At 43.4% G+C, this 19,849-nt stretch overlaps 1 protein-coding gene across 1 annotated transcript; it reads left to right on the top strand.

Annotated features, from left to right (window-relative positions):
- Window positions 1–837: 837 nt before the first annotated feature.
- LOC137383770 (insulin-like growth factor I) lies at window positions 838–18,966 on the top strand. The gene is made up of 4 exons (XM_068056944.1): window positions 838–921; window positions 6,563–6,710; window positions 12,761–12,927; window positions 15,477–18,966. Exons 1-4 carry the CDS (start codon window positions 877–879, stop codon window positions 15,693–15,695), a joined length of 579 nt encoding a protein of 192 aa, XP_067913045.1. The 5' UTR covers window positions 838–876; the 3' UTR covers window positions 15,696–18,966.
- The last annotated feature ends 883 nt before the right edge of the window (window positions 18,967–19,849 follow it).

The following is a 19,849-nucleotide window of genomic DNA, read 5'->3' as shown; positions in this document are numbered from 1 at the left end:
AAAAGCAGTTAACTCGTGGCTTCCCAATCTCTGTGGGATCTTGCTGTGTATAACATTCAGTGACTTGACAATGCTTCAGAAGCAATCATGCATGAAATAAGCTCGGACATTTCCGAGGCATATGATGAGATGCTGCAGACCTTTCCTCCTGGCAGTTTAACCAAATTCTCATTATTCAAATGTCAGACGAGAGTGTGAGGTTTGCAATCCCTTCAGCCTGATCTTGCCTGAACCCTGATGCTTCGCAGGAGGAGTCACCAGAGGCTGAGGGGAACAGGGATTTGGGCTCCTTTCTCCACTCACCAATGCAGGGGTACTGAGACCAACTGCAGAATCTGATTGCTAGCCTGGCCAGCTCAATATAGACCGGGGATGGAAGCTGGCAACCTTCCTCGGCAGTGCCAGCACATTACCCAGAAAGCTGCTGAGATGCCGCAGCCTCAACATGAATCGTTGGCGAGCACGGGCAGGGAGGTTACGGCCATGTTAAACATCAAGTGTATGGAAAAGTGACTAAGACAGAGAAAGATGATCAGAAAGTGCATAAAATTGAATCTGCAAAGTGTCTCGTGGAATCTGCCAAGAAGCAGAACTGCCTGACATTTTTTAATATACTGTGTTGATAAGATTTAAGAACTGAAGGCAAATTGAAATGCAGATTGTGTTAATCTAACAGAGGAATGCAAGCATAACCACTGTGTTTTTCTTTGCCTAAATTAAACTTTGATAAGTACGTCGAGGCCTCGGGTGGGCGGGTGCAGCTGAGGGAAGGGCCTTCCCCTTTTGCTATAAGAATGAGGGAGTCCGACTTCCACCACATCATTAACAGAAACCGAGGGATCGCTGTGGGAGGAGAGTCGAACTGCAAACTCCACCATGAACCCTACACACAGCTCCATCTGCTGCAATTGTGCACTGAAGGTGACCCTCTTTGTGTAGTGCTCTCTAAACTTAGTGCATGATGTTTAAAGTCAACTCGTGGCAATGAGTGTAATTTTGATCAATCTTGTGGTTTTGGTTGAAAGCCATGATTTACTTTTGGGAAGTCTTTTTTTTCCTGACTTTTTTTAGATGAGCGTTTGACTTGAAGCAATGGGACATCTGACCAGAAACTTCAGTTCTTTCTTTTTAACCAGGGTATCATTTCTGAAGTTCAGCATTTACTGGACATAAAGAACTATTGGTTGTATCAAAAAACAAAAAAAAAAAGAATTGTAGAAAATAACTTAAAGTGGAAGAGGGGGGAGGGGAGGGATGGACGGGGGCTGAAGGGTAGGATAGAGAGGCAGACCGAGAGAGAGAGAGAGAGAGAGAGGAAGAGAGAGAATGCAAAATGAAAGGATGAAGAAAAACAGTGCAAGATAAAGAGATAAAGGCAACAGAAAAAAATGGCAAGAAGTCAGACGTGGACAGAAAATCAGAGTAAAAGATAACAGAGAGAGAAAGATAGAGTTGGAAAGAGAGTGAGAAGGAGAGATAGAGAGGAAGAAGGAAGGACATAGAGTTAGACAATGGGAGGCAGAGAAAAATGCAGACAGAAACAAAAAGGGAGAAATATTGAAGGTGTTAAGAATTTCCTTCCAAACTCATATACACAGGGTTTTCCAAACTGATTATATTTATGTCATAGGAAGTGGAAAGCATAGCTACAGAAGTGCAATTCATGTTAGCAAAGACACTTTGAGTATCAGGGAGGAGAGCGAGAGCTCTCTCCATCCATTTCAGAATCTTGACTTAAACTGCTCTCCAATGACAGTTGTGTTTAATCGGTTAAATATCTGAATGCTAACTCTCTTACTAGTGACAAGATAAATATTTACAGCTGGTTTGGCAGGCAGTCCATAAACCAGTGGGTGAGGGAGCTTTCTGAAACTGCGATGTCTTGCAAGATTTATCAAAGGCTAACGACTAAAGCAAATCCTAAAAATACTGATAATGTAAAGGGGCATAGTAGGAAGTGGGATCAGTGAATAAATTCAAGTTTAAAATGTTTATTTGGAAGGGCTGTTCAGTCCAAAGGGGCAGTCCTGTAACCCTCTCTGTGTGCTGTTTGTGTGAAATCTGTATACACTATCTGCTTTGAAAATATGTATGGTCCATATATAGTCTGTATACAGCCTGTGTATAATCTATGAACAGTCTGGACAATCTGCATAGAGACTGTGTACAGTCATTGTGCAGTCTGTATGGACTCTGTGGACTGTCTGTGTACATTCTATGTACAATCCATACAGGCTGTGGACAGTCCGTGTGTAGTCTGTGCTTAGTTTGGTACAAACTGCATTTATTCTAAGGAGAGTATGTACAGTCTGGGTATATTCTGTGGACAGGCTGGGTAATGTCTGTGCAGAGTCTGTGTTTAGTCTGTGCTCAGTCTGTGCAGAATCTGTGCTTAGTCTGTGTTTAGTCTGCGTTGAATCGGTGCTGAATCTGTGGACAGTATGTGTCCAGGCTGTGGAAAGTTTGTGTACTGTGTAGTCTGTGGATAGTCTGTGTACTGTCTGTGTATACGCTGTGCACATTCTATGTAAAGTCTGTTTATGTTCTGTCCACAGTCCATATATATTCTGTGTACAGTCTGTGAATAGTCTGAATAGTTTGTATACAATCTGTGGACTGTCTGTCGATAGTCTGCATATAGTCAGTGTACAGTCTGTGTAGCCTGTGGATAGTGTGTGTGTATTCTGTGTACAGTCTAGTGTATAGTCTGTGTACAATATGTGTACAGTCTGTGTAAAGTCTGAGTACGCTTTGTGAATTGTCTGTGGATAGTCTGCATATAGTCAGTGTACAGTTTGTGTAGCCTGTGTATATTCTGTGTACAGTCTAGTGTATTGTCTGTGTATACTCTGTGGACTGTCTGTAAATAGTTGGTGCACAGTCTGTGTACAATCTGTGTTTACTCTGTGTACAGAATACATCAGATCTGTGTACAGTCTGTATTTAGTCTATGGGCAGTCTTTGTACAGTCTATGGTGAGACTGTACTGTCTGTGGAATGTCTGTAGACTGTCTGTGGACAGTCTGTGTACTGAATGCGTATAGACTATGTACAATCTGTGTTTAGGTTGTGGACAGTTTGTGGATAGTCTGTGTATTTCCTGTGTATAGGCTGTGAATAGTCTGTGTATAGGCTGTAGTAAGTTTGTGTATAGTCTGTGGACAATTTGTGAACAGTCTGTGTATTTTCTATGCATCTTGTATGTAGAGTCTGTGTACACTCTGTATAGTCTGTATATAGTCGAGACAATCTGTATGTAGTCTGTGTATAGACTGTGTATTTTCTGCATATATTGTGCGTATAGTCTGTTCACAGTCTGTTTATATTCTATTACAATCTATGTATAATCTGTGTACAGACTGTGGACATTCTGTGGAGCATCTGTGTACTATCTATACATAGTCTGTGTATGGTTTATGTGTACAGTCTTTATTAATTCTGTGGATGGCCCTTGTACGGTCTGTGCATAGTCTGTGTTTAGTCTGTGAACAGTCTGTCTACAGTATGTGACAATTTGTGGACACTGTGTACAGTCTGTGCATAGCCTGTGCACAGTCTGTGTACAGTCTGTGTACAATTTGTGCATAGTCTGCATACAATCTATACACAGTCTGGGTACTATGCGAGTACAGTCTCTGCATAGTCTATGTATTGTCTGTGAACAGTATGTATACAGTACGTGTATCTTCTGCATATATTGTATGTAGAGTCTGTGTACAGCCTATATATAGTCTGTATAATGCCTGTGTATAGTCTGTGCACAGGCTGTGGACAGTTTGGGTACCGTTTGTGTACTGTTTGTGCACTGTCTGGGCACAGTCTGTGTATATTCTGCATACAGTCTGTGTAGAGTCTGTATATAGTATTTGCACAATTTGTGTATAGTGTCTGTTCTGTCTGTGAACAGTCTGTGTAGCATCTGTATGCAATCTGTGTTTTGTCAGTGTTTAGTCTCTGTACCATCTGTGTACAATCTGTGAACAGCCTGTGCAAGGTATATGGATTATCTGTGTATAGCCTGTGTACAGTCTGTGGATTGTCAATACACAATATGTGTGCAGTCTGTGTATAGTCTGTTTACAATCTGTGCATGGTCTGTATACAATCTGTCTTCAGTCTGTCTACAGCTGGTGTACATCAATGGATAGCCTCTCAGCTATCTGTCTGCAGCCTGTGCTCAGTCCGTGCATATTCTGTGTACAATCTGTTTATAACTTGTCTTTAGTCTTTGTGCAGTCTGTGTGTAGTCTGTGCACAGTCTATTTACAGTGTGCCTAAAGCCCGTGTTTAGTCTGTGTATAGTCTGTGTGTAGCCTGTGTATAATCTATGTACACTATCCCATCCTGTGACTGTGTGTGCACTAACACACTCTGTGACTCTGTGTGTATGCTATCCCATATTGTGACTGTTAGTGTACAATATCCCACCCTGTAACTGTGTGTATACATTATCCCACCCTGTGACTGTGTGTGTATACTATCCCACCCTGTGACTGTGTGTGTACACTATCCCACCCTGTGACTGTGTGTGTATACTATCCCACCCTGTGACTGTGTGTGTACACTATCCCACCCTGTGACTGTGTGTGTACACTATCCCACCCTGTGACTATGTGTGTTCACTATGCCACCCTGTGACTATGTGTGTACACTATCCCACCCTGTGACTATGTGTGTTCACTATGCCACCCTGTGACTATGTGTGTACACTATCCCACCCTGTGACTGTGTGTGTACACTATCCCACCCTGTGACTATGTGTGTACACTATCCCACCCTGTGACTATGTGTGTACACTATCTCACCCTGTGACTGTGTGTACACTATCCCACCCTGTGACTGTGTGTGTACACTATTCCGTACACCATATCCACCCCGTGATTGTGTGTATATGCTCTCAAACCCTGTGATTGTGTGTGTACACTATCCCACCCTGTGACTATGTGTGTTCACTATCCCACCCTGTGACTATGTGTGTACACTATCCCACCCTGTGACTGTGTGTACACTATCCCACCCTGTGACTGTGTGTGTACACTATCCCACCCTGTGACTATGTGTGTACACTATCCCACCCTGTGACTATGTGTGTTCACTATGCCACCCTGTGACTATGTGTGTACACTATCCCACCCTGTGACTGTGTGTGTACACTATGCCACCCTGTGACTATGTGTGTACACTATCCCACCCTGTGACTGTGTGTGTACACTATCCCACCCTGTGACTATGTGTGTACACTATCCCACCCTGTGACTATGTGTGTACACTATCTCACCCTGTGACTGTTAGTGTACACTATCCCACCCTGTGACTGTGTGTGTACACTATTCCGTACACCATATCCACCCCGTGATTGTGTGTATATACTCTCAAACCCTGTGATTGTGTGTGTACACTATCCCACCCTGTGACTATGTGTGTACACTATCCCACCCTGTGACTATGTGTGTTCACTATGCCACCCTGTGACTATGTGTGTACACTATCCCACCCTGTGACTATGTGTGTTCACTATGCCACCCTGTGACTATGTGTGTTCACTATGCCACCCTGTGACTATGTGTGTACACTATCCCACCCTGTGACTATGTATGTACACTATCCCACCCTGTGACTATGTGTGTTCACTATGCCACCCTGTGACTATGTGTGTACACTATCCCACCCTGTGACTATGTATGTACACTATCCCACCCTGTGACTATGTGTGTTCACTATGCCACCCTGTGGCTGTGTGCACCCGCTAACCCACCCTGTTACTGAAATAAAAGTAAAATACTGCAGATGCTGGAAATCTGAAATAAAAACAAGAAATGCTGGAAATACTCAGCAGATCTGGCAGCATTTGTGGAGAGAGAAGCAGAGTTAACAGTGACTTTTCATCAGAATTGATTGGACTCTTGGGCCTATTTGCCAACCCTCGCTGTGCGTAAACTCAAGCTGATCAGTTCTGAAGAAGGGTCACTGACCTGAAACGTTAACTCTGCTTCTCTCTCCACAGATGCTGCCAGACCTGCTGAGTATTTCCAGCATTTCTTGTTTTTGTTCCAACCTGTGACTGTGTGTGTTCACTATGTCAGCCTGTGGACTGTGTGCCTCCGCTATCCCACCCTGTTACTGTGTGTGTATATGCTCTCCCACCGGGTTAGGTGCTCAGAAACAGGCCAAAACTAACACTTACTCCTGCGTGTCAGCAGGTGAATTCTTTATGGAGGGCATCAGACCTGATCACAATGCTGGTCTCAACCACTATCAGGAGTCCCCATTGGGTGATAATTAGGGATGGGCCTCCTGTTGGTTTCTGGAGTCCTTATCAAAGGGGCAACTTGGGGGTGAGGACACTGAGGCTAATTGTAACAGCCCAACCACTGCCCCAACTTGGGTTCAGCCAGCTCAGAATGGCCTGCAGTTATGGCGCTGGCCTTCCCCAGTTTGGACTCCTGGGCCTATTTGCCAACTCTCGCTGTACGTAAACGCAAGCTCTTCGTGGGGCGTAAACCTAAAACACAAATGTACCCTCAGTGAGTCTGATGTTACTCTTTGCTTTTAATCCAAACAGGTCCACGCACTGAATCACTTCTGGATGCTGTACCCTCTGCTCTGCCTTCTTGCTGTGCCTCAGTGGGCAGTGGTTGCTGAGACTCTCTGTGGCTCCGAGCTGGTGGATACACTCCAGTTCGTATGTGGTGATCGGGGTTTTTATTTCAGTAAGTTATGGTTAACACCTCTTAATTTAGACATGTGTCTCCCATTTTAACCCTGCCTTACATTGATTTAAATTAGAACTTTCTAGAGATTTTTTTTCACTTTGCGGGTTACTCATTTGGCCGCTAAATTGCGACTCATTCCTTGACATCTGTGCCTCTCAGGGCTTGGTGTTTAAAGGCCTCTAGAAAAGTCATATTCAGCTGCCAACTTAATATGGATGAAATAAATTCTAAGTGAGGCCCTATCCTTGCTGAGCTTATTTATATCATGCCTTTCACAACTTTATCAAATCAACCAATCGAAGTGCTTTACAGCCAATGAAGTCCTTTTGAAGTGTAGTCACTATTGTAATGTAGGAAACATGGCTCCAATTTGCACACAGCAAGCTCCCACAAACAGCAATGTGATAATGACCAGATAATCTGTTTTAGCAATGTTAGTTGCGGGATAAATATTGGCCAGGACACTGGGGATAACTCCCCTGCTCTTATTCAAATAATGCCATGGGATCATTTATATTCACCTGAGAGAGCAGATGGAGCCTCGGCTTAATGCTTCATCTGAAAGAGGGCACCTCTGACAGTGCAGCACTCCCTCAGTACTGCAATGGAGTGTCAGCCAAAGTTTAGTGCTTAAGACTCTCGAGGTGAAATTGAACCCATGACCTTTAAACCCAGAGGTCTATGTGCCATGGCTGGCACTTTATACTCACCACGTATTCATCTCTCCCCAATCCATAGTCATAGCAAATTTGGACTAGTCTAAACCATACCCAGGTCAGCCAGTGTTGCTATACTGTCCCTGGACCAAAATTATACCTGCTCCAGCTCAGGGAATGTCAGCTAGGATCACAATAATGACTGTTAGAAATCAGAAATCTGAACAGAAAATCTGGTAACTTACAGCAGGTCAAGGTATTGTGATCATGATTTTGTTTAGGGCTCTCGAGATCAGAGGACAGCTTCGGGGGTGGGGGTGGGTGCAGTGGCATTATTTCCAACATTTGGCATTGGTGAGAAACTGGCAGGCACAGATTGGCCACGAGTTATGCACACCAACCAGTCTTTGGTGTATAATGGATGGCCAATCCCCTGCTGCCAGTTCCCCTCCCCTGTCAAAGTTTAGAATTGCCCTCTCCCTGTGAGGTCATATCCAATTATAGCAGGTTGATCAGCCATAATCTAATTGAATGGCAGAACAGACTCCAGGGGCTGAATGGCCTCCTCCTGTTCTTATGTGGAATCGCAACAATGATCATCGCCACTGTGTTTAAAAACCCAACTGCATCACTAATGTCCTCTATGGAAACAAACATGCCACCCGTTATCCATTCTGGCCTGCATATCACTCCAGTCACATGCTGTGCAGTTGACTTGTCAATGCCCTCTGCAAGCTGCTCTGTTGTACAATCACCTGGCAGCATGGCATGGGTAATAAATGCCTATCTGTTCAGAAGCACTGTTTCAGATGGGGTCTTTCAACAGAGGACCTGCCATTCTAAATGAATGTTCGCACCTTGTTTCATCCCTCCTAATCTGCTGTGAACTTTCACTATTTCCAGGTCCTATCGTTTTGTCAGGTTGGTACCAGCCTATTCTGACAGCTGGGTCTGACCTAACTCTGAGGTACTGCAAAGTATAAGATTTGTGTTGTGGGTCCCAATGAATATGATTGGGTTATAGGAAGGGCTGGAACCTGTCCTCAATGAGTGATTGGCTTGTTTAACCCACAAGCTGGAATTTTATCAGGTTCTGTCAAGGAACCATATGTTAAAATCCCAAACCTTTTATTTCACTGGAATCACAAGCACACTGGAGTTAGTGTGGTTTTAGATTCAAGTATTCTGGGCTGAGAACCAGAGTTAAACTAAATAGGACTTCTTTTTGTGGAAGCTGAGTGTGTGCACAGATCATGTGAACCACTCCTTGCATTTGACGGACAAGGTACACATCAATCTAAAGCCCAACAAGCTGATGAGTCAGTCCTGTAATAGAAGAGCAATGGGAGGTGTGAAGACACAGTGATCTGAAGGTTATGTCATCATTGGGACTTTGTTTTCCTCAGTGTCAGCGTCCAATCCCAAGCTCAGGGACATCACAGCTCAGCCTTTCCGATATCTTTAGCTTCACCTTTTCCATTAATACTAATTTATTCTCTGTTGCTGCTTTGTGTATCTTAGTATGATGGTATATGTTCTGTTACCACTATCTCATTGAAAGAATATACCGGTTAGTTGTCTTTACATGCCCACACCCAGAAATCTTCAACAATTACAAAAACAATCACAGGGAGAATATTCTGGTAAAGGTAACCCTCTCTCCAATACTCCAGACACATTAACAGTAGTATAATCAGTTCCAATGCTATGTCATTCCAACTCCCCAGCTGATTATGCTAAATTTTACCAGTTCTAACACTACCTGTCATTCCAATCCATTAGTCATACTTAAGCTACTTTTACTCACTCCAACCTTTCAGTTTCATTTGTCCTCAATTTCCTCATGTTGAGTTTCCTCACTCCAATCCACCAGTGATATTAATGCTGAATTTCCTCACTCCCATTCATCAATTACGTTAGTGCCAAATTTCCTCACTACATTCAGCAGTCATTTCTCAATCCTATCCTTTAGTTTATTCGTGATGAATTTCCTCATTGCAATCCAACAGTTACATTAATCCTCTCCCCTATCCCTCAGTAAAAAGTGCTGAGCTTCTGATCAGGGAACACCTCAGTTTTAAAATGTTCATCCTTGTTTTCAAATCATTCCATGGCCTCGCCCCCTCCCTATCTCCATAACCTTCTCCAGCTCTACAACCCTAAAAGATCAATTCTGGCCGCTTGGACATGCTCAATGTTCATTGCCCCATCATTGGCAGCTTTCTCTTCAGCTGCTTAGACCCTAATCTCTGGAGGTGTCTCTTTTAATCTCACTTCCCATATACTTCTCTCTCCTGCTTTAAGACACTCCATCAAACCAACCTCTTTGATGAAGCTTTTAAAAGCTTGTCCAAATGTATCCTTATGTGGCTTGACGTCAAATTTTGATTAATAATGCATCAGTAAAGTGCCTTGGGCATTTCACCATGCAACTTGTTGCTTTTAAATTTCCTCACTCCAATTCATCAGTCATGTTAGTACTGAGATTCTTCACTTAGAAACATAGAAACTTAGAAAGATTTACTACACAGAAGAAGGCCATTCAGCCCATTTTGTCCATGCTGGTCTAAAAGGAGCTATCCAATCTAATACCATCGTCCAGATCTTGGGCTGTTGTCCTTTAGGTTATGGCATCTGAAGTGCATACCCAAATGCTTTTTAACTGTGATGAGGGTTTCTGTCTCTACCACCCTTTCAGGCAGTGAGTCCCAGACCCCCACCACCCTCTGGGTGAAAAAATTCCTCCTCAATGCCCCTGTAATCCTTCCAACAATTACTTTAGTTCTATGCCCCCTGGTTATTCACCCCTCTGCTAAGGGAAATAGGTCCTACCTATTCACTCTGTCTAGGCCCCTCATAATTTTATATAGTCAATTAACTCTCTCTTTAGCTTCCTATGATCCATGCAAAACAACTCAAGCCTATCCAATTTTTCCTTATAGCTCGAATTCTCCATTCCTGGCAACATCCTTACAAATCTCCTCTGTACCCTCTCAAGGGTCACCATGACCTTCCTGTAATACAGTGACCAGAACTGTATACAATACTCTACCTGCGGCGTAACTAATGTTTTATATAGTTCTAGCATAACCTCCCTGCTCTTACACTCTAAGTCTTGGCCAATAAAGGAAGGTATCACGCATGCCTACTTGACTACCTTATCTACTTGTCCTGCTACCTTCTGTAGGCATACATTCTGTTCCTCTACACTTCTCAAAATCCTACCATTTATTGTGTATTCCCTTGCTTTGTTTGTGCTCCCTAAATGCATTATCTCACACTTCTCTGGATTGAATTCTATTTGCAACTTTTCTGCTCATCTGACCAGTCCATTGATATCTTTCTGCAGTCCATAGCTTTCTTCCTCACTTTCAGCCACATGGCAAATTTCCGTATCATGCACAGTGGGGCAGTGGTTAGCACCGCAGCCTCACAGCTCCAGCGACCTGAGTTCAATTCTGGGTGCTGCCTGTGTGGAGTTTGCAAGATCTCCCTGTGTTTGCGTGGGTTTCCTCCGGGTGCTCCGGTTTCCTCCCACAGCCAAAAGACTTGCAGGTTGATAGGTAAATTGGCCATTATAAATTGCCCCTAGTATAGGTAGGTGGTAGGGGAATATAGGGACAGGTGAGGATCTGGTAGGAATATGGGATTAGTGTAGGATTAGTTTAAATGGGTGGTTAATGGTCGGCACAGACTCGGTGGGCCGAAGGGCCTGTTTCAGTGCTGTATCTCAAAAATCTAAATCTACAAACTTCTTAATCATGCCCCCTACATTTAAGTCCAAACCACGAACCAGAACCAGCAAGAGACCTAGTACTGAACCCTGTGGAACCCCAATGGAAACATCCTTTCAGTTACAAAAACACCTGTCGACCTTTACCCTTTGCTTCGTGCCACTGAACCAATTTTGGATCCAACTTGTCACTTTTCCTTTGATCCCATTCGCTTTTAATTTTCTGACTAGTCTGCCATGTGTGACCTTCTCAAAAGCCTTTCTAAAATCCATGTGGACTACATCAAATGCACTACCCTCATCGACCTACCATGTTACCTCCTCAAAAAATCTAACCAAGACAGTCAGACATGACCTTCCCTTAACAAATCCATGCTGACCGTCCTTTACTAATCCGTGCCTCTCTAAATGATGATTTATAACAGTAATTTTTTCCAGTAATTTGCCCACCACCAAGGTTAGGCAGACTGGCCTGTAATTGCTTGGGCTATTCCTTCCTTCCCTGTTTAAACAATGATACAATGGTAGCAGATCTCTACTCCTCCAGCACCATGTGTGTAGCTAGAGAGGATTGGAAAATTATGATTAGAGCCTCTGCTATTTCTTCTCTTGCTTCCCTTAACTGCCTGGAATACATTTCATCCGGGCCTGGGGATTTATTCACTTTTGATGATGCTAAACACCTTAAATCTTCCTTCGCCACCATGTTTATATCATCCAATATTTCACACTCCTCATCCTTAACTGCAATGTCTGCTTCATTCCTCTATTTTGTGAAAACATATGCAAAGTATTCATTAAGAACCATGTCCATGTCTTGTGCCTCCATGCGCAACTACCTTTTTGGTTTCTAATAGGCCCTACTTCGTTATCCTCTTGTTCTTTATGTATTTATAAAACACCTTTGGATTTTCCTCCATTTTACTTGCCAATATTTTTTCATGCCGTCTCTTTGCTTTCCTAATTTCCTTTTTAATTTCACCGCTACACTATTTATATTCATGTAGGCTTTCTGCAGTATTGCACTCTTGGTGTCTAACATAAACTTTCTTTTTTGTCTTACTCTACTCTGTATGCTCTTTGACATCCTGGAGTTGTAGATTTAGGAGTCCCATCCTTTTTCTTTGTGGAAGCATAGTTGTGCTGAATTTCTCTATCTCCTCCCTGAATGCCTCCCACTGCTGTGACACTGATTTACATTTAAGTAGCTGCTTCCAGTCCACTTTTGCCAAATTACATTTCAATTTAGTAAAATTGGTCTTTCCCCAATTTAAGACGTTTACTCTTGGTCTATCTTTATCCTTTTCCATAGCCACTCTAAATCTAACTGAACTATGATCATTCCATCTGTCACATTAGTGCTGAGTATCCTCACTCCATCCAGTAGTAACATTAGTACTGTCTGTTTCAGCAAACTGGTTCAGGATGGGCCCCACTCTAAGTGAGCCTGGTACTATGAGCAGTTGGGACTGACTGATTGAGAATTATCTGACACAGATACGGTTGGTTCAGGCAATCATGGCATTGAGTAGGTTGGGGACTGGCTGGTAAGGAGATTGGGTTGGCTCAGCAGGACTCAAAAGGGTCAGGTTGTGGTTTATGAGAAAAACTTGTGTTGATGTACTGTGACAACAATAACTGTGACCTACACTTTCCAGGTAAAAGTTCCTCGTACATAAAGTACAAGTACAGCATAAAGAGGCAGAGTAAAGGGATTGTGGAGGAATGCTGTTTTCGAAGCTGTGACCTGCAGTTGTTGGAATCGTACTGTGCATCTCCCCGGACATCACGGTCTGTGCCACCATTAGCCACTGTCAGACCCCAGGTGAGGCCCCAGCTTCTGCAGGGAGTTACAGCTCTCTCGGCTAAACTGCGTGCTGGGATTTACACTTAATCACAAAAGTGACTAATGCAGACATGAAGTAAAACATTTGGACTGGAGATTTCCTCGGAGCAGCTCGTGGGAGGTGATGGCAATCGAGCAGAAAGGCTCCTGGGAAATTTGCCACCTCTACAGTTAAACATAGTTAAAGTTGTTAGGGAGATGCTCCCACTTCCTCTGTTCTCAGCCCATGATTTCTATCCATTTACTTTAAAAATTGTCTATTTATGTACCTCAAGCGCCGCAAACTGCAGGGCTATGGACCAAATGCTAGTAGGTGGCATTAGGGTGGGTTGCTCATTTTTCGGCCAGCACAGACACGATGGGCTCTTTCTGTGCCATAACTTTCTATGATCCTATTCTATTCTAATGTAGGGAGAAGTTGTGAATTTTGTTACTAATTGACGCTAATTGCTAACCTTTGTTACTAATCTATTGACGTATTTGCTGACAAGGCCAGCACCCCTAGTTGCCCTGTTAAGTGGAAAAGTCTGCCATGCTAGTGTAGATGTGTCATAACTGTGAAGCTTGCTGGGCCACTACAGACAACAGTCGAGTTCACCATGTTGGTGTTCCAATGGAGTCAGAAATAGGCCAGACTGGTTCAAAACGGCAGGTATCCTCTTTTAAAGGACATTAGTAAACTAGTTGGGTTTTTACAAAAAAGATGCTGGAAGGTGGGATTAGAATGGGCAGCTGGTTTTTACAGCCAGCGCAGACACGATGGGCTGAATGGCTTCTTTCTGTGCAGTAACTTTTCTATGGTTCTATGGCTCTATCTGACAGCTTCACGGTCACTTTTACTGGCACCATCGTTTTATTACCAGATTTTTCAAACTGGATTCAAATTCTCAAACTGGGTGGGGAATGGGCAGAGATGGGGAGGGTAGAGTAGAGGGGGGTGGTGGGGGTGTGGGTGGGGGGAGGTGAGTTGGGAGAGTGGGGGATTGGGGAGTGAGTGAGGGGTAGTGTATGGGGTGGTGAGGGAGTGAGAGTGTGGAGGGGAGGGATGTAGGGGGAATGTGTGGGCGGAGGTATGTGGGGGTGGGGAGAGATCAGTTTGATTCTGAGGACACTTTTTAAACACCTCCCCACCCTGTACACATTTAAATTTATAACTGTTTGGCTAGTGCCCTGTGTTTATATGAACCCAGCCTGGGCAAGATGCAGGTGAATAACATAAATATGTTTAAGAGCATGAGGGAGAAAAGAATAGAAATGCTGATAGGATGAAATAATGAAGGTTGGGAGGAGGCTTGTGTGGAGTAGAAACATGGGTATAGACCAGTTGAGCTGAATGGCCTGTTTCTGCATCGTAAATGTGATCTAACATTCCTGGAGGTTTTATCACATGACCTCCTGCCTCTAGCTGCTTTCTCACCCCTCAATTTCCTCCCTTTGGTCCTGTCACATCCATCCACATGGGACTCCGCCTACCCATGCCAATTGGACAGTATGTGCTACCTGACTGGATGATTCTTGACTGTCAGTCAAACAGCCTTTAGCCCCATCTCCAACTAGTAAAGTAATATGTTCAAAGAAAAGGAAAAAAAAACAAATTTTATTTAGTTCCCCTCTGATTTTTCTCCCAGCGCAATGACAGGATGCCTGCAGTCTCTCCTCGTGTTTCGGCAAAAGATCAGGATAAACCCTGAGGAATTTCGTGGCCTGCAAGTTGAACAGGCAGTGTGAAAGCAGAATTGCTTTGTACTGACACTAAACTTGTAGCACAATTGCAACATGAGTTATATAATCACCCAATGATGTAGGAGAACTGTAAAGGAACCCTTTGCTCACAGTCTGTGTCACACCCCAGCAAATGCTACCTCAGACCTACTGCACAGAAACAGACCATTCGCCCAACTGGTGTGTGCTAGTGTTTATACTCCAAACGAGCCTCCTCCCCCCCTCATCAGCTCTTCCGGCCCTGCCCCATATCCTGTCTGCCCTGCTTTTACATCAAATTTCCCTGTAAATGTATCAATGCTTCAACCATTCCACACAGCAACTCCTTGTAAAGAAATTTCTCTGAAATTCTTTATTTGATCTGTTAGTCGCTATCTTTTTATGACACTTGTTTTGGACTCCCCTACAAATGGAAACAATTTCTCCACATCCATCCTCTCTTCCTAATTTTAAAGGCCTCTATCAAATCTCCTCTTTGTCTTGTCTTTCCCTGAGAAAGGAGTTCCAGCTTCCTAGGTCTTTCCTGATAGTTGCATCCTCTCAATTCTGGCAACATCGTTGCAACTCACTTTCTCCCGTGAAGGAATGGACAAAGTTCTTGCGAAGGCACCTTTTGTCAAATCAGGTAGTATTTAGAGAATTAGCAAAGGATTGTTGGGAAACTCACTGTGTGGGTCACTCTGAGTGATGCCCCCTGACTACCCAATCCCACCAATACAGCTATTCCCCTCAGCCCATGCTTGGTAACTCTGTGCTTGGAACAACTTTCTGACAATAGGTGTAATGTTTATTTAATTTCATTTCAGGAAGAAAATTTAGAGAAATCATATAAAGAGACCTCCAACTCCGGAAAGTGGATTTCAAAATTACTGGGACGTAAAATAATGGCAGAAAGCGGAGACTCGCCAGGAAGCCAGAGTGTAATGCGGAATCTCAGTCCATCCCAGAGTCAAACACCTTTGATGGCGCTGCTGAGCAAGTTGCCAAAGAAGGCTCCAGAACTTCAGATAACAAACTTACGATAATACTAAGGAAGGAGAGAAGGCAGGATGCACTAGTTTCCACTGCCCTTTCTTGTTCAATGTTACTGTGAATTCAACACTAGTGTTGAAATGGAGGATGGAGTTGGAATGAACTAGTGCCTCTTCTTTCAATGAAACATTTTGCTCATCACTTTAGCTCAAGCTGGTCTGACCCGTTCCCTCATTCTCTTCCTCCATCCCCCCCACTCCATCACCCCACAACCTCACATTCTCGTGCCTAGTCTGATCTGGATGTCTGACTTTATAACCAGGATAAAGAAACTCACAAATTCTACAATGCAAGGGACTGAGAGCTTCAAAAAGTTCAGTCTCAAATTGCTCTTGGTCCTGTATCAGGTGACTATTCTTTTTGGACACCTTATTTCAAGAAATATGAAGAAATTTGGACAAATTTTTAATATGAAATGTCTCCCACACACTGAGCTTCCTGCAGCAGAACACAAGAGGGCTGTGTCTCCAAAGACACCTACAAGAACCAAACAACTAGAGAACAATATCAGCAGCGAAATAGCAATTACTGCCAGCTGCTTATTTTGAACTCTGTTTTTTGACTACAGGGTTGAGTAGAAACAGTGGACCCAGTCGTTAATGAAGAGAGACTGGAATGATAGAGTGGGGTGATGAGGGGGGATATAAAGTACTTTTTGTGAGCTCTGGATAGCAACAGTTCAGGTGACTAAATAATGATTATCTGAGAGTCTGGTGTGAATACATTTGCAATGGGCTCCTTTCTCCTGTAAAGTCCTAAGCAAAATGAAATCGAAAGAAGTGCCCCATTGGATAGTTCCATAAAGACTATAGGTGCACCTTATTTAACATTGAGAGTTCTGAAAACTGTACTGCTGCTGGTTGATCCCAGCAAGTGGTGCGGACGTCGATTGTGTCTGATGTCAAATTTCCTGCACGTGTATTTAATGCCTGTTGAGTTATTTGTATGTATTCCATTGTAATTTCTCCAGTATCATGTACCAGTGTTACACTTCACTATTACACTATTACACTGCATTACAGTGTGACATTACCATAATGCATTAATGCTATGTTATGCAGCATTACACCACTCTCCCACTCATCTTCAGTACTCCCAATGGATGATATACTTTATAATCTGCAACATTTTCCCATCTTTCCATTTTCAGTGCACAAACAATCAAAGATAAATTCCATTGGCCCATGATTGCTTGGGAATGACCATCAATGATAATATGGGATGAAGGCTTTGGCATACTTGTATCTAAATCCACTCACTGTTAGTTCAATGGCCTCTTAGAAACTTATTTTTCCTAGGCACCAATTCCATCCTTCTCCCTGGCACTGTCTCAGGCTGAGCCAGACAGTTCACAGCCTCAGCATCCTGAGCTGTGCTTCAGACCCCATATCCACTCCATTACCAAGTCAGCCTACTTCCACCTTTGGAATATCGTCTGTCGTCACTCCTGCCTCAATTCATCACTTGCTAAAACTCTCAATGCTGCTTTTGTTTTTGTCAGCTGTCTGGGCCCTAAGTTCTGGAGTTTCCTCCCTAAACCTCTCCATATCTCTACCTCTCTCCCTCTCTCTCCTCCTTTGAGACACTCCTTAAAATCTACCTCTTTGACCAAACTTTCAGTCATCTGTCCTAATGTCTCCTTCTTTGACTCAGTGGCAATTTACGCTCCTGTGAAGCAGCTTGGGACATTTTACTACATTAAAGACAATATATAAATGCAAATTGTTGTGAAAAGATTAACAACAATGTTACAATGGCGGAGAGGGGAACTTGACGCTGACTGGATTAGAGATTTGTCTGATAACATCACTAAGACTAATAGGACAAATTACATGATTCTGCAATTTCAGGCAGATGGCAATTGAACCTAAGGTGTTGTAGTTCTCTGTGAGTGCAGATCACACAGAGATTGCAACTCAGAAACAGTTTGTGTCAGTGTCTACCCTCTGTGTGAGCAAATCATGTTTACCCGCCCTATTCGTACAGCCCTCCATCCCCTTTTCCACCATCTGCCTAGCCAATTCAATGGTTCCATCCTCTTCATGACATTATAAACAGAGTGGGAACAACTTCTCCCAAACAATTCAGAAAGGGATCTTTTCAAAGTGTTCCTTGGATTTGACTGCAAGGGGCAGGCTAAGGGATAGGATCATTGGAGCATATGAAATAGGAGCAGGAATAGGCCATTCAGCCCATCAAACTTGCTCCACCATTCAAACAGATCATGGATGATCAGCTATTCTACACCATTTTTCCCTACTATCCCCATATCCCTTGATGTCATTAGTATTCAGAAATCTATCAATTTCTGTCTTGAACATACTCAATGATTGAGCTTCCATAGCCCCCTGAGATAGAGAATTCCACAGATTCACCACCCTCTGAGTGAAGATATTCCTCCTCATCTCAGTCTTAAATGACCTGCCCTTATTCTGAGACTGTGTCCTCTTGCTCTAGACTCACCAGCCAGGGGAAACATCCTATCTACATCCACCCTGTCACACCCTGTAAGAATTCTTAACAAAAGGAATCTTCCTGTCCTTTTTACAATGTCACAAGCACACAGCAACCAATGAAAATCTTCTGCTCCCTCATGATGATCAAATTTGTACTGTCATTTTCTATTTGTATTTATTTATAATTCTGTATGCTTTGTGAAATGAATGCAATGTACATCAGCAGCAAGCCAGGAATCGGTTTGGATTTTTTTTTTGGACAGAAAATAAAACTCTACAGCATTTAACACCAAGAACAAAGACATGTGTTGCCAACCTAATTGGATTTTCAAATACTGTGTTTGCTTTAGTTGCAGGCAGGTATTTTGTATCATGTAATCTCTGTGGGGATCACTATGTTCTCTGACTGTAATGTGCCAGCAATTGACTGGAGGCCAGCTTGAAGGTCCAGCCTGCAGTTGGAGCTTTCAAGTCGCTTGGAAGAGCTCAGCCATACAGAACAAGAGCCCTGGTTCAATGCCTGATCCATGAAGGCAAGAGCAGAGCATACTCCAGTTAGCATCAGTCCTGCTGATGGAACCCAGTTGTGATGCCTGCCACAGCCAACTTGCCTGTTGACAGGTTCAGGCATGAGAATGATCATTTGGGAGAGGTGTTTCAGGAACATTAGCATCCATGAGACCATATGCCAGCAACAGCCAGTGCCTTCAGTGGAGTAGAGAAACCTGGGGAGGGGGCAGAGAACATGATCATGGCTGTGGGTCTGAAATACAAAGCAGAAAGCTCCTCACTGCTGTTGGTATACTGCTGGAGAGGGTGGTAGAGCATCTCAAGGGGGGAGTGGTGGGGGGGGGGGGGGGGTGCAGAATTTTCAGCACAATCCTGACTGCACTCAATCAGCTTTGGACTTAAGGGATTCAGTCTGAAAGCTGCCCCTCCGTAATGAGTGATTGCATTACATGTGATTGTTATGTGCTGTGATACCACAGCAGATCACTGATACACAGGTGATATTACACAATAAAGAATGGATTTGACTTACATTCTCTGTGTCTCACTGATTTACTCTGTACTTCAGTTTGGATATTAGCTGGATTACATTGTGTACAGGGAGGTCACATAACAGGCAAGAGCCAAGAGAGTCATAAATGATCCATGAGGTTCTTAGCTGGAACAGGACAGAGGCGTGCTTGAGATTCCAAATTCCAGTACAGAACTTGTTAGACACTGTATCTCTAAGTTCAGACATGAACAGCAGATTTTCCCCTTCACTCACAGGAACTCTATGAAATTTGGGTTCAAATGCCACTCGTGGTGAATTTAATGCATTCTGAAATTAATATTATTCACTGGAATGAGACAGCCTCTCAGGAGCTGCTCCCTTCTGTCTTGTCTGCATTTGCTGTTCCTGATCTGCAGCAGCCACACATGGCTCCCTTTCACTATTTGTTCAGATTACTTTTAAGGTTAGTTAAATGAACAGCTCAGTATTCTGGTTTGGATAGATTAATCTAGATTCAGTGTCTGTAGTGCATGTATTTAGACATATACAAAGTCTTCTATTGGTGCATATGAGTCTAGTATAGCACACCTGCTGATAGGCTCAGATGCTCCTTGTAGTCTCCAGTTACCCATGCATTAAAGCTTGGCTACCCGACCCAAACCCGACTACGTGTCGGCTTCGGATTGGG

Source organism: Heterodontus francisci, chromosome 25 (genome assembly GCF_036365525.1).
Source record: "Heterodontus francisci isolate sHetFra1 chromosome 25, sHetFra1.hap1, whole genome shotgun sequence".
NCBI lineage: Eukaryota > Metazoa > Chordata > Chondrichthyes > Heterodontiformes > Heterodontidae > Heterodontus > Heterodontus francisci.
The sequence above is the reverse complement of the archived record's forward strand: the minus strand, read 5'-3'. Positions and strand labels throughout refer to the sequence as shown.

What these genes read in the sequence shown, in the direction of transcription:
- LOC137383770 (XM_068056944.1), top strand. Translation starts at nt 877, where the DNA reads ATGAACCCTACACACAGCTCCATCTGCTGCAATTGTGCACTGAAG. An exon ending in GCTGCAATTGTGCACTGAAG is followed by an intron (nt 922 to 6,562) that starts GTGACCCTCTTT and finishes TAATCCAAACAG; the next exon opens with GTCCACGCACTGAATCACTT. An exon ending in TAGCCACTGTCAGACCCCAG is followed by an intron (nt 12,928 to 15,476) that starts GTGAGGCCCCAG and finishes ATTTCATTTCAG; the next exon opens with GAAGAAAATTTAGAGAAATC.